The sequence below is a fragment of the Tubulanus polymorphus genome, chromosome 1 (assembly GCF_964204645.1).
Source record: "Tubulanus polymorphus chromosome 1, tnTubPoly1.2, whole genome shotgun sequence".
Taxonomy (NCBI): Eukaryota; Metazoa; Nemertea; class Palaeonemertea; order Tubulaniformes; family Tubulanidae; genus Tubulanus; species Tubulanus polymorphus.
The window spans coordinates 9145382-9159725 of NC_134025.1; the positions used below are offsets into that span (position 1 = coordinate 9145382).

Below are 14344 nucleotides of genomic sequence, written 5' to 3' on the forward strand. Positions count from 1 at the left end.
ATCAATGGTGTGAATGCGCTTTGATTCATAAGTCCATCGTATACACAAATAATTCATGATTGTTTAATGAGCGTCCTGGTTTTAGTTTGCGTGAAATCTGAAGTGCGCATGCGTTGTTATGTACATGTGCCATTGTTTACGGAAGTAATACATGACAGAAAGAATTGTGTCACAGTTGAGATAGCAAAACTGGCCGTCTATAAAACTTCGGCAATTTACCAATTGTGACAGTATGCTGAAAGCGGCCAGGTTGTTCACGGTACCTGAACTTTTAACGCAAAACATGTGTGACATGAACGGGGTAGCGGACGGCGAAATGGCAAGTAATGATTGCGAAGCGATTGACAAGAAATTTAGAGAACTTTCCCTTCGAAAGAGTGGTTTACTAAATCAGAACCACGTTAACGATTCGCAGTCCATCGACTCGGAGCATTCATCGATGACTGGTCCGGAGGTAAAGAAAGTGAAGCCGCGTCCGGAGAGGACGTCGAGCTTCAACCGATCGGCCAGTGTGTCGAGCATGAATGAATATACGCATATGGTCGAAACGCGTAGACGCAAAAATAGCGAACGAGAAGAGGACCGCACACGGACTGTCGAGGGCATCTCTGAGGCGTATCGCGATATTCTGGTTCACGTCGGTGAGGACATATCGCGTGAAGGATTACTGAAGACTCCTGACCGCGCGGCGAAAGCTATGATGTTTTTCACAAAAGGCTATGAAGAGAAAATATCGGGTAAGACAAGAATAGAAATTTTTGATATTGTTATTTTCTGAAGATTATTAATTTGATGTGAGGGTGCGGAAAATTGACTTATTAACAACCTGCTTTAACTGCTGCTGTTATTGTATTGTGAGCTTCCAGTTAAGCATGAAACATTTTCCTTTAAACCTGGGTCGAGTTTTATAGACTGGTATTAACTTTAATCTGGGGGCTTACTCGATTCATTTGCAACTGAGTTAACCCCGAGTTAAAATAAAACCAGTCTATAAAACTGGCCCTTATTATTTTTGAAGTCACACTAAGTGAAACCTCCATATAGGTAGTATGGATCTCTATCCATGAAAGTCAGGTTAAATTTTTTCACTGTGTGATCTATATTCTTGGAAGGCCTACAGCAATGCATTATTACGTAATGCAGCCCCTAACCACTGCCCCTTGAAGTGAAGTGAATTTTTAAGAATTGTTTTACATATGTTGCCCTTTTCATATTCAGCCAATAAATTAGGTAAGTACTATACAGAAAAGTTGCAGACTTTTATATGGGAAAATGATAGATTCGCTTCGCTGTATAATCAAATACATGAATATAGTACTGGTTTAGGTGTTCAGTCTTCTTGAATCATTCACAGCCTAGTAGCCTAACCTAATTGCTCTTAGCTACTATAATTGCTCTTAGCAGAAGACAATTGATCATGCTCAGTGTCACTCAATTAGGGCTATTGACTAGGAACTGGTAGGCCTAGCTTAAATCCTAGGGAGGTGTTCCTGATTCTACCAATTGATTATAGCCTCCATAGGCCTAGTCAGTACGTTATTGACATACCTATATCCTGATATACATTGCTGTTAAAAGAATTGATCGAAAAATCCTTTGTATCAAACAGATTAGAATGCTCAAAATAAAAATTTTGAAATGATTTCAAGCACCCTGGAAAGAGTTTTGTTTCTCAGTTCATCATGCTTGGTTTATCAGTTTTACTCCCTGAGCTAGCCAACGCTACGATAAGTGAATGGTGGTAATACGTGCTGTGATTCTGCTTGTGTTGAACCTTGCCATTTTTTAGCGATTCCAATGATTATATCTCGCTTCCCACGCAATCCCTGAGAAATCCATGATCGTAATTCAATGCCCTATCCTTCCTATCACCCTGCTGTCCTTGACCTAAAGTTCCCATGATCAGTTATGCTCTAAACGTAAGCGCGGCGAAATTCACTCGACTCATGAAATCATTTGAATTAAGATCTTTTGCATTCGGTAGTCTAAATACCAGACAATTCCCTAGATTGGGAAACAAAGGCCAGATGCTAGACTATTGGCTGCCTGATTTTGTTCTCTTGATAATTTGTTCGGAAAAACAATCGATGTTGACTCATAACTCATTCAAATAGTCGACTGTCACCAGTTTTAATGGTGAATATTGCGAATAAATGTTGATTTTAAGCTATGAACAATTGAGCACGAAAGGGAGGAAATTTTCTAACGCCAAATAGGCATAGACCTAGGCCTGCCTACTATATTTGATGTTCTCATGCTCTGAGGTTTTTGAATGATAAGGAAATCGTATCGATCGCGATGGCTGATGCAGTATTTCTGTTACCACCCCCACACTTGGTTCTTTTGTAAATGCCAGGATTTCCACGCTGCTTAATTCTGTAGCTCAATCTGGCTATTCATTGAATCAAAGTATAATGATCTATTGGAGCTGTCAACGAAATATTGGCTCTACAGAAAAATAATGACTGGATATATGATTTCTATTTTGCTTAATCACTCCCGCCTCATTTGGCGTTGTGAATGAACCGTTCATTTGACAACTATTTCGGTATAGCTGATTCTGATTCATACGCAATACATATTTGAAACTTTTAAATAGGAACGAATTAATCCAGATGATTGTATCCGTTGCATAACTATAGTAGCCTAATTGCTATTGCTTCTTATCAACACTTTATTAAGCTATTCATCATATTTATCGGTATTTCTTCGGCCACACATTTTAATGGATTTCCTGAAAGCTAACTCTACATCGAACCGTGGATTACATGCACTCACCAGGGCCTGGTTTTATAGACCGGCTTAACTTTGACCCAGGGGCTAACTCAATTGAAAATGAATTAGGCCTGTGTTAAAAATAATTCCTGTCAAAAAAACCGGCCCCAGGGATCAAACAAAGGGATCAAAGCGTGCTAACCAGTAGACCAGTAGACCAGTAGAACTAGTTCACTTGGTCAGTGGTGATACAGCCTTGCTTAACACCATGTCCACGATCAAGGTAATCATGGAGCAATGCAGCAATTCGTCCTCCGTGTATTCAAATCGTATTCCAATTGTTCATTTAAGGAAATGCTCACAGCAGTCACTCGTACACAACCAGGGAGGTTCTCTCGATCGCACCTCCCTGCAGTTAGAGAGATGTGAGACTTCTGCGGTTTCCGATGTTGTTTCATTGATGTGTGTAATGAATAGAATATGATAACACCAGTTCGATGAATTCGAGTTCCCCACCAGGTGAACTGATAGATTCTATCGATGTGATGGCTTGTCACTGGCAGTGTCATTGATTGGGAAATTCTGTCACAGATTAATTCATCTAACCGAAATATAACCTGATCAGCACTCCTATAAGCTAGTAGGCCCTACACTTAAAATGAATCCTATATTGAATTCTGTCTCTTGATTTACCTAGTACTTTCATTGAATGATCTTTAGTTTTCTCTTCTCTAGTTGAATGGTGAACCAATCCTCGTTCAACGTCACATCAAATCACTTTAAGCCTAGTTTATCGCTTCGATTTTTTTTTTCAAATATATTTTTAGATTCTCTAAGATGGTATTTTTCTGAGGCCTTCTTTTTGATCCTTTTTCCTAGAATGTCTACCTCAAAAATACATTCCTGTCATGTCTTATCAAGTCATTCTTCAGTGCATTAAAGTAAATAGGCTACTCAGATTTTATCATTAAATGATTTCTAGATACTCTTGTCGGAAACCAGTTTTGAATATTCCAATTCACTTAATGCAAATAAGTAACAACATGTAGATCACCAGGTCTGGGCAAGGCCTGTGATTCTATGGAAAATATGTTTTTTCTTAAATGTAATTAGATAATCACTACGTCGATAGCCTCAGTGATAAAAACGAAATGTTAAAAAGCTGAAAAATTTAAATGTACTGCAGGCCTAAATGTATTAGATATGAATATAAAGATGAAATTGAAGAAAACGCCATTTTTCAATTGAGACATACCAGTATTTAAAAAAATGATTACTGGTTATAGAAGAAACTTTGAATGGTGTTCCTTGAAATAAGAAAATATTAAGTACGTTGTAACACATTGCTGTTCAGGCATGCATAATCTTTTCACATTGTAAAGTAAAACGCATTCACAGAGACGTTTTACAAATCAAGATAATTGAAGACGGTTAAAAAGTTCATGTCTTTGTCAGTGAATAGGTCAGGTATATTTCCCACAAATGATTTTATGAGTATGAAAGTTCAATTGGTAGTTTTGACCTTTTGGTCTTAGAAGATAAGATGTATTGTTGTTCTACATGGAGTTTTGAAAAGCGCTTTTGAATTCTTGAAAGAAATTATGAATCATTATAGTCAGTTGATATTTTTTCTGTGTCCAGTTTTTCATGTGTATGACGTTAAGATAGATCTCAGAGTGGAACTGCGTGACAGTATGTTGTCATTGGTAACCGCTGAATAACCTTTTCTCATAACTCTGAATGCAATATCCATCATCAGTCCAGACAAGGCATCGAACATACTCTCGTTCATTCATTCATAAGCTACCAATCAGTAATCATGCAATCATGATTTGCTTCTGGAGTTTCTGATTTTGCTCATAATGTATTTACATCAGTAATTAGTGTTAGATCAGGATTTTATCATCTTTGACTTTTGTCACAGTTAGCAGAAAAAATCCCCTTCATAAAAAATTTAAAGGTCAATTCATATTGATGTAGGTATTCAATTTATTCATTTTCTACTATGGTATAACAAAAGAATATCATGAGCATATATAATGATGTTCTTGAAAAATCACTAAGTGGGGATTTTTACCTAATGGGAAGATTTGGGGATTTTTAGCTAGGTAATTTTTACCCACACTGCCCAGGGTTGGTTCTAACCTTCTCTAACAATAATTTTTTTCGCTAATGAGAATGGAGAAGTAATTCAGTTTATTCATCGAAGTTTTTTAAGATTGTTTAGTTAAAAGGAAGCAAAAACACCGTTACCATGAAAAGAATTTGCTGATAATTTTACAAAGCGAGATTTTAAGATTCTTTTACTGTATCAAAAATGTGTTCTTTCTGATATTGTTTGATGATTGTTTTATGAGAATTTCGTTATCTTTTTTTCAGAAATTCTGAATGATGCAATATTTGATGAGGACCACGACGAGATGGTGATAGTTAAAGATATAGAAATGTTTTCAATGTGTGAACACCATCTTGTGCCATTTATAGGCAAGGTAAATTGCCTGATTAAAAAAAGGATCAGTCAGCGTTTCCTAGGGTGGATCAAGGATTTTTCTAGACAGGTTCAAGAAAAGAAAAAAAAGGCTTAACGCAACACGTAAATTTTTTTTTTTGAAGAATTAGGCCTCTGAATTGATAAAAATGTTTTGAAAATCTGTCAAAATCTGTCTGGAAAGTGATAAATAATGCTAGTTAAGAAGATTAGCTCATCAAATTAAAAAAAATGTATAGAAATTTGAAAAGATGTATCTAGCAATACCGGTGATTTCTAAAGCCGGCTTAATTTTGCATAACTATATTTCTAGGTGTCTGTTGGCTATCTTCCAAATAAAAAGGTCCTAGGATTGAGCAAAATTGCCAGGTATGTAGAAAATTTCATAAGCATTTCATAACAACTACTGGGCTAGACTGCCATAAATTAGGAGGCCTCAATTTAAAGTATCCAAAAACAGCCAATTGGCTATATATCAAACGATAGTGATGTCTAATGTTGCATGAACTGCTGAAGTTCTGGTGGATTGGTATTGAATAATTCATTACTAACATTTACATGGCAAATATCTAATAATTAGACACCTTTTCACTGGAAATCATGTCATTCCGTGTAATATTGTAAAGTTGTGATATGTATATATGTAGCTCTATGTATTACTTACAGGTGCGCACACTTACATGATATAAAACATTTTTCATGGCTTATATGTGTTTTTATTGTCGTCGACCAGGTGTTGTGTTGGCCGACAATTTCATCATGAATCTCTCTTCTCCATTCATTGATTTCTACACAAGATTCGATATTTTCAATACGATAAAAATTGTTTTCGAATTTTCAGTACTGGCCATAAAAATGCAGGACTTCTGAATGCTTATTTTTTCGATTACACCACTTATTTTTTTGTTTTTTTCTACACGAATGATCATCATTAACCGAGTATATTTGATAGTTACTGAGTGAATTTCCTGCTCTAATGGAACCCAGTTGATATTACAACTGCAATCACTTAGACTAATGAAATCGATGGTAGTCGAGCGGCATTCATAAATCATTGCAGCTGAATATAGAATTTTGCAATATCATATGATAGCGTAATGATATTCCCACTGGTTTCAGAACTCGGATCAAAATGTGTTAATCTTTGTCGGGATTTTGATTGACTGCTTTCAATTGTTAAGATTAATTTTTCACTTTAGCATCCATCTCATTCGTGCTAAATATCGATTACATGGAAAAGAACATCTAAGATATGTCTTCGTTATTTTGTTGAATTCAAAATACTTATATTTCATATTTTCCATCTGTTTTCAGAATCGTTGAAGTCTACAGTCGAAGATTACAAGGTATTCTATTTTTGCTTTATTCAATGAATGTGTTATTAGCGAAAATGGACAGGTAATTTCTTAAGTTACCAGCAATTGTTTTCAAATACAATATATATTTCCAGTTCAAGAACGTCTTACAAAACAGATAGCTGTTGCCTTAACCGAAGCAGTTCAACCAGCCGGTGTTGGTGTGATTATTGAAGCAACGTAGGTGGCTTGTGTGGTCGTCGATTTAGCCTGAAAATGTTGCGTGATATAGAAGAAAAAATTGCTAATTCTCGATCTTCTTGCAGGCACATGTGTATGGTAATGAGGGGTGTGCAAAAACTGAACAGCCGAACACTAACCAGTACAATGTTAGGTGTCTTCCGTGAGGATCCAAAAACCCGCGAAGAGTTCCTGTCTTTGATAAAAACGTAGGAAACTCGCGAATATCGGCGAAAAGAAATAAACTGTGATCAGTCTTTGCGATTTGTCTTGGGGACGTTAAAAGCTTATTGATTAATACATATGTGATTTACAATATCAGACACAATGAAGTCTTTACATTGTATGATAATCTTGTCAATAGATCTAACGTTATTAAAGAGGGATATGAAGTGTATACATGTTTTCAGGTCGAAATACAAGCTGAGCTGTTGTGTCGGGCAATAAATGCTTACTATTAAGGCACCTGCACATGAGCGCATTATGCTTACGCATTTTGCGCTGCACTAAGTTCGAAGGCATTTAGCGCCGAATATAGGCCCCGTACGCGCCCGCACAAGCTGAAAATGCTCTCATCAAAGGGAGCTATGGCAAGTGTGCATGGATAATGAAATCATATTTACTACATATCCTCATCATTTACAAGTGACTTTTCATCATCGCCGTCAAAACTATTTGAATATAAAGGAATTCTTCTATTCCTAGTACATCTAAATCAAGATCGAGGGTCTTGCAAGTGAAAACTGCGCTGTGCACTTTGCGTCCGCATTATTCAGCTCATGTGCGAGGGTCTTTACCTGGTAATTTCTTTTTAAAGACAGCTCAGACTGCTTAGTTTTAAGCACGATTCATTTCATTTCAATGTATATGCCTAACATTAGAAATAGAAATTAGAAAATGTTTACTTTGCTGTGGTGTTTGGAAAGTGCTTAGATGATACTGTATTTTATTCTGAAGTCCATTGACCTGCTGTACCTGCGTATCAAGATGTTTTCCTTGTTCGATAATACGTGACATATCATATTTTAGTAATTCCAATTCAGTATTACAATATACAATGCTGGTAGGCAGAAAAGAAAAGTTTGCGTACTTTAATCAATCAACCCGTGAATATTCGGCTCATTATAGACTTGCATCAACCCATGGGGTAGTATGCCGTTTGTGAAATTTCATGTAGATTTCTAGATAGTTTATTAATGCCTCCAATTGAGAATAGTTTGATTTTGGTGTTGGATTCAGATAACAATATTTATATTTTGACATATTTTGCACATATACTTGAGGGACAGATGATTAATTGATCTTAGTCGTTCTTATATAGATTTATGTAACCATATGATGAGTGTATACACATTCTAGGCAGAACAGTAAACCTCGCCTTGCTCGGACATGGCCGACTCAGATTTTCGACTAACTCCGAAAAAAACGAAATCATTTTCCTGACTTCCTAATGTATGGTCCTATCCTTAACTAGGACTGGGCTTACCTCGACCAATTTAGCCAGTCCCAGTTTGTCCGAGTTCTAGAGGTTTAGCGTATGTAAATTTCATGTGAATTTACTTAGTAGATTTACTTTGAGTGGAATATTTATCTTATAGATATAATTGTGATAAGATGATTGTCTGGCTATGAAGAATGCTTACGCTCATATAGATATTATTTGCATAGCCTAAGTGTAGTTATCTTTTCATTCGTAATGATCGGAAACTTTGTTTGGTGGTTCATTATTTTTAAAAACAAACATAGCCAAAAAAAGATTGTCATCATGTATATGACAAATTCATTTTGGGAAATATTCAATCTTATATATTTACCGGCCCAAAAATCAACAGATTACTCACATAGACAATAAATGGCATTTACTAACCAAAATTTTAGGAAAAATTGTTTAAGAAATTTAAGAAATTAAAACTAATAATTGAATTCTGCATGCACTCTAATTGAGGTAAAGGTTTCTTAATGTAAGTCAGAGATTACTATTGTATTTGAAAAGCATATTAATGCTTAATTAGAGCGCGTGCGCTTGAGTGCTGCTGGTATACAAGATATTGTCATATTTTATTTTTGTCAGCCTCAACCAATCTTAAGATAAAAGAATAACCTGTTAGCCTATTCTGCTTAAGGTTTGGAGATTTAGACTAGATTTAGACTAGTCTTACATATTGTACCAAAGCCAAGTTTTTTGCTTAAGACTCAGAACTGTGTAGGATATTCTTCTATCATGCAATGCAATGGTTTTTAAAGTACGCGCATATGAGAAATATATACACTATTTGAAACACCTGAGTCTTCAGCTGCGATTTTCACTTGTCATTCTAATGTTGTTTGAAATGTATTGAGTCCCAGAATGGAACTTATAAAAATATGTTTATACAATTCTTGATTTTCCACCTGGGACAAGACCTATTAACCAAAACAAATTGTGGCAAATGTTTGGCCTTTCATTGAAGGGAATTGATGTCTTCGATTGAAATCAGGATTTGAAATGCTTTTATCTCAGTAATACGGTAGACCGGTATTGTATACATGTAATACTTCGTTAGAAGCCTGATATATTTTGGATTAGGGGTCTCAATTGGTGAAGTAATTCCGGGACCAAGGAATTCAGACAGCATCGGTGGGTTATCAGCAGGTTTCTCAACATGACTGCATTCTACGGGTTGCCAATCAGCAGTATTTCAAAATTTGTCTTAAATCAAGAAGACAATACCAACGATATATCCATACTGCCACATAATGTTTTTAATTGACCCATACAAAAATTTATTTTTAAGGACATGGAAATTAAGTTTAAAACATTAATTTTCATGACATAATTTATAAATAAGTGTAATGTTCTTTGTTGTGAGATTACAGATTTTAATTGTCTGTTTCATGGTATATTATCATATCATGGTGATAGCTTAGTAATATACATGTATGTTTTAAAATGTTCTGCAAAAGAACTGTAAAAAATGTTAAGAAATAAATAGATATATTTCGAAAATTTACTTTCCAGTTGTATCTCTATTCTTGGGTAAATTATTTGTCACAAAGATTTAGTTGTGCCATGAAGCGTTCAGCTCTTCAATATTGGGATAATGTTGGTTTTTGGTGGATCATCACATGTTTGTAACGAATGGTTCACCGAAGGAGCATTATGCATTCCGTTTAACAGCGATATAAGGAATGAATATTTCTGCAGAAAGTTAAAACTTTTAGTCGATGCAATTTTTTATATCGTCTTCACAAGACGTTATGACCCTTATCAGCCACCATATTCTACAGACTTGATAAAATGATATCATCTAAGGGCGGATCTAGGATTATTTGAAAGGGTGTACCTGAAAACTGGAATGGACAGTTAATTCGAAAAGGGCAGATTTGGCAATGGAAAGGCTGCAAGCACGGACATTGGCGGTGCTTCTAATGTTCCTCCCATAGAAAATCTAGGACTAAAATGTGCTTCTCTGCTCCTTATCAGAGACCATTTGGATTTAATTTTCGTCTTTTTGAAATTTTCTTTGCCAAAAAAATGATTTCCAGACTTTTTAGAGGGGGCATATTCTAATTTTTGAAGGTGTGGACAAGTCCATCCGGTCCACACTAAACCTACTATCATCTGAAGTTTGGTATGTAGACATGGAAACATATTGTTAAACATTCAAATCATAGAGTCACTTTTCTCTCATGAATAGATATTAACCCTTTTTCTATATTAGAGGTTAGATAATAGTAATGGACATTGAATGTTTACTATGATTTATTCAACGTCCTATCGTACCGGTCTATCGCGTCAAATCTTTATCGAGACTCGACTGAGGGATACTATCTTACCTATCAAATGCTTATTTACGATTTTAAGTCAACGTGCTGTTCTGTCCATACTAAACCTTAGCCCTCTCGACCAAATTCCATGTCAAACATTTGTTATAAGAACAAAGTTGGAGAGGGTGATAACCGCAGAGGTCGTGTATTCTATATATTTTAGATTGAATAAGTAAATTCTTGTTTTTAAATTCCTTTAACCTGTAGATAGTGGCATTTTTATCTTATTAACCGTTCACCGCGTTTGACTGTGGTTATTGTTCTACCGCAGAGGTTATTGAAAATCCTTCTATATATGTACAGAAGTCAAGTCTTCTATCGTTAAAAATATGCCGATAGACTTGCTACTTGCGACGGTTAATCAAAGCGCTTTGAAGATAGTTTAGACTTTGAGACTATCACGCAGAAAAATATAGAAAATCTAGGACTAAATGTGCTCTTTATCTGCTCCTTATCAGAGACCATTTGGATTTAATTTTCGTCTTTTTCAAAATTTTCTTTGCAAAAAAATGATTTGCAGACTTTTTAGAGGGGGCATATTCTAATTTTTGAAGGGGGTGGAAAAGTCCATCCGGTCCACACTAAACCTACTATCATCTGAAGTTTGGTATGTAGGCATGGAAACATATTGTTAAACATTCAAATCATAGTCACTTTTCTCTCATGACCCCCTTTCAATGCAGACTTTTTGGATATCATTCAATACAGTTTAAAATCTATTACAAATCAATGTTTTAGGTCAACTGCCAGTCCTTTCTGGTCCTAATAAGACTTTTATCAGGTATGTATTACAAAAAAAGACTGAGATCTGAGTCTATTACTACAATGATTGTTGTTTTATTTTATACTACTGTATCATATTGTAATCGCATTTCTTTGTATCAATCTATTAATGCAAAATAAACTATAACTATGTACCGCACTCTTGTATTGATGTTGATAGTTTATTGCATGTCATTGTGTGATTTTTATATCGTTATACGGAGCAATAAAATAAAAGTTCAAGTTCCAAGTATCGTCTGTTGAATCAGTGATTGGAAACAATGAGGTATGAACAAAATAGAACAATAGAAAGTATAGGATAAAAGAAAGCATTAAACTGAATTGATTGAACAATGAACAAGGATTCAGATTCAGATTCAGATTCAGATTCAAATTTATTGCTCCAGAAAAAATACAATTTTTTTTCGAGCACATGATGAAAAATAAACAGTTTTACGGCAATACAATAACAGTTACTCCAGTTACAATTTACGATTACAGTTACTCCTTTTATAAAGTTTGTATATATCGGTATTAAGCAATTTAGTGCGCACAGCGACGGCTGAAGCTATGTGCCTTTTTTATAAACACTGCTAGCTTTTTCCTTACGATGTTTGGGTCTTGTGGTGTAAAAAGATTCGTGAATGTTCTTAAATAGAGTGTAATGATTCTTGAAAAGACAAAATTTGAATACTGTTAAGTTTCTACTTTATAGATATTCTATCATAATAACATCCCGCACCGAGTGCATGTGCTTTGTGAATGATACATTTTGGCTACGAGGCTCATTAACACAGAAAGGATCAGTCCAAATTCGGTTTAACACAAACTCAAATATAGCTGCAAAGCAGCGATAACGGGTTTTCTGGATGCATGTGATCGAAAGGAAAAATTAATTACCGGGTATTCGATGGAAAAAATAAAATGAGATGATTTGGATATTATCGGAGCAATCCTCTTTTTGGTTGAATGGTCTAACCCAGTACAGTCCCCGTGATTTGGAAATTCTCGGAGCCCTTCTTTATTTACTTACTAAATGACGTCACAAACTGTTATTTCGCCGGTGCTAGTTGTCTAACAATTCAATTCAATTCTTTATTTACAGTAACCTAATAAGTAATTTTAAGTTTCAAATAGGATGGAAAGTACATTCAGACAATCTGTTGGTTCAGAGAGACCGTTATTACAGTATCAATTTATACATTTCGTTTCGAAGCTGTCAGTTGCCGAATCTGAATGAAGATGAATTTTATTTGACGAAATCGGCGGAAAATAAATAATAATAATAATCAACAGAATTTCAAGAGGGTTTTCGACGAAAGTCAGAAAACCCTAATAAGAATAAAACATTTATTAAAGATCAAAGTTCGAGACTAAGTTCAAGGAGGCATATCGTATCGTCAAGTGAATGATTGGAAAGTGAGGTATGAACTACGGAAGCGATCAGGAGCCTCCAGTTGTCGCATTCCAACGCGACAACGCGAAACTGTGGAACAGACTGAGTTTCAAGTCACCACTTCTCATGTCGATTGAGTCTCAAACTCGAGGCCTCCGTAGCTTACGATTAAGCAAATTTTACAATGGCCCATGTTTTGTTTTCTCGCGCGAAAATTTAAAACTTATGTCGACATTATTATGGCGACTTGTTGAGTTGGAACGCAACAACTCAGAAAATTGTTTAGTATGATCCGAATCAGTCACCATTTATTTTATACATATCGAATTATCATTATTTCAATAATATTTTTATTTTTCGGTGACGATAACGACACGTGTTTTAACTGTCATCTGGTTCTGATTGGTTATGTTTCGCGCCATGAAGCTGTTTAGTAAAAACAAGCAGAGCCACGGCGAATTTCATTGATATCTGATTTAAAACGTTATGTTTCTTTATCAATGTGACCCTGGGTATAGTTATGTTACTGACAAAATCATTGATATTGTTATTGATCTCTGGTCAAAAGTTTTTATCGTAAGATTTCACGACAACGCAAGAAATTTACATAGCGTGTAAAAACGAAATAATTCGTTTAAAAAACGAAATAATTCGTTTTTACTAGTTAAAAGTGTGTTTTGCGCTGGAGTAAAAACAAATGGACAACTCGAAAACACGAAATAATTTGTTTTTGCGCGCTAAAAGTTTGTTTTTGCACCCGTCGTTATTTCACCAAAGCAGGGGCGGATCCAGGAGGTGGCTTATGGGGGGAGCACGAAAGTCGGACAGATTATCTCCGCGGACACAAAGGGGGTATGGGGACCTCCCCAGCAAAATCTTAAAAAATAATGCCCACTAGCTTCATTTCAGAGGCATTTTGATGTTATGATCCTCAATACACGACCATCCTCAAGCAAAAAACCATAATAGATCAATAGGAGAGTTATTATACTATAGTATCAATCTTTTTTGGAACAACATATTTACATTTGCACCATAGAAACAATGAGTAGAGTGCATGAATGATCCTTAATTCAACTATCTACGGTGCTCCCCCCCCCCCCTAAATACTAAATCCGTCTCTTTAAGGGGTCGTGGATAGCGATGAACCACTGACACTACGGTTCTCAGTTTAAAAAAAACAAGATAAAAACGTCTTCAAAAAGCTATTGAAAATAATTTGAAAGAAATATGGTGGTAAGAGATAAGTTTGAAAGTTTGAAGGATTAATTTTGCCACGCTTTCCTTTGCACAGCGGCGCCACTGCATGGTTGGTTAAAAGTTTCAACAAGCATAACGGCCGATTATTAACAACTAAATATATAAGATAAACTTCATTCTGGATTCCAGAAAAGGAGCAGCCCAGCAGAAAATATTCTAAATGATAAAGGCTTTGAAATTGATACTAGAGTTAAAAATATAGTTATCTAAGTAGTTGCCTAGTTTCATACTTTTCTCGGGTAAGTAATTCATTGTACAGGAGTTTGAATTTACGGATTTGCGAATTCATTCACACTCCAACAACTTGCATGGTACGTGGTGCGAAGATATTGCATAAACAAGTGACAAAACAACACGTAATGATGCAAATTTAAGGAATAA

At 35.5% G+C, this 14344-nt stretch overlaps 1 protein-coding gene across 1 annotated transcript; it reads left to right on the plus strand.

Annotated features, from left to right (window-relative positions):
* The first annotated feature begins 146 nt into the window (after window positions 1-146).
* On the plus strand, window positions 147-9688 carry LOC141907064 (GTP cyclohydrolase 1-like). The gene is made up of 6 exons (XM_074796635.1): window positions 147-737; window positions 5095-5204; window positions 5517-5572; window positions 6518-6549; window positions 6654-6738; window positions 6825-9688. The coding sequence occupies exons 1-6, from the start codon at window positions 233-235 to the stop codon at window positions 6949-6951; spliced, it is 915 nt and encodes a 304-aa protein (XP_074652736.1). The 5' UTR covers window positions 147-232; the 3' UTR covers window positions 6952-9688.
* Window positions 9689-14344: the final 4656 nt, after the last annotated feature.

What these genes read in the sequence shown, in the direction of transcription:
- LOC141907064 (XM_074796635.1), top strand. Translation starts at nt 233, where the DNA reads ATGCTGAAAGCGGCCAGGTTGTTCACGGTACCTGAACTTTTAACGCAA. An exon ending in CTATGAAGAGAAAATATCGG is followed by an intron (nt 738 to 5,094) that starts GTAAGACAAGAA and finishes TCTTTTTTTCAG; the next exon opens with AAATTCTGAATGATGCAATA. An exon ending in GGATTGAGCAAAATTGCCAG is followed by an intron (nt 5,573 to 6,517) that starts GTATGTAGAAAA and finishes ATCTGTTTTCAG; the next exon opens with AATCGTTGAAGTCTACAGTC.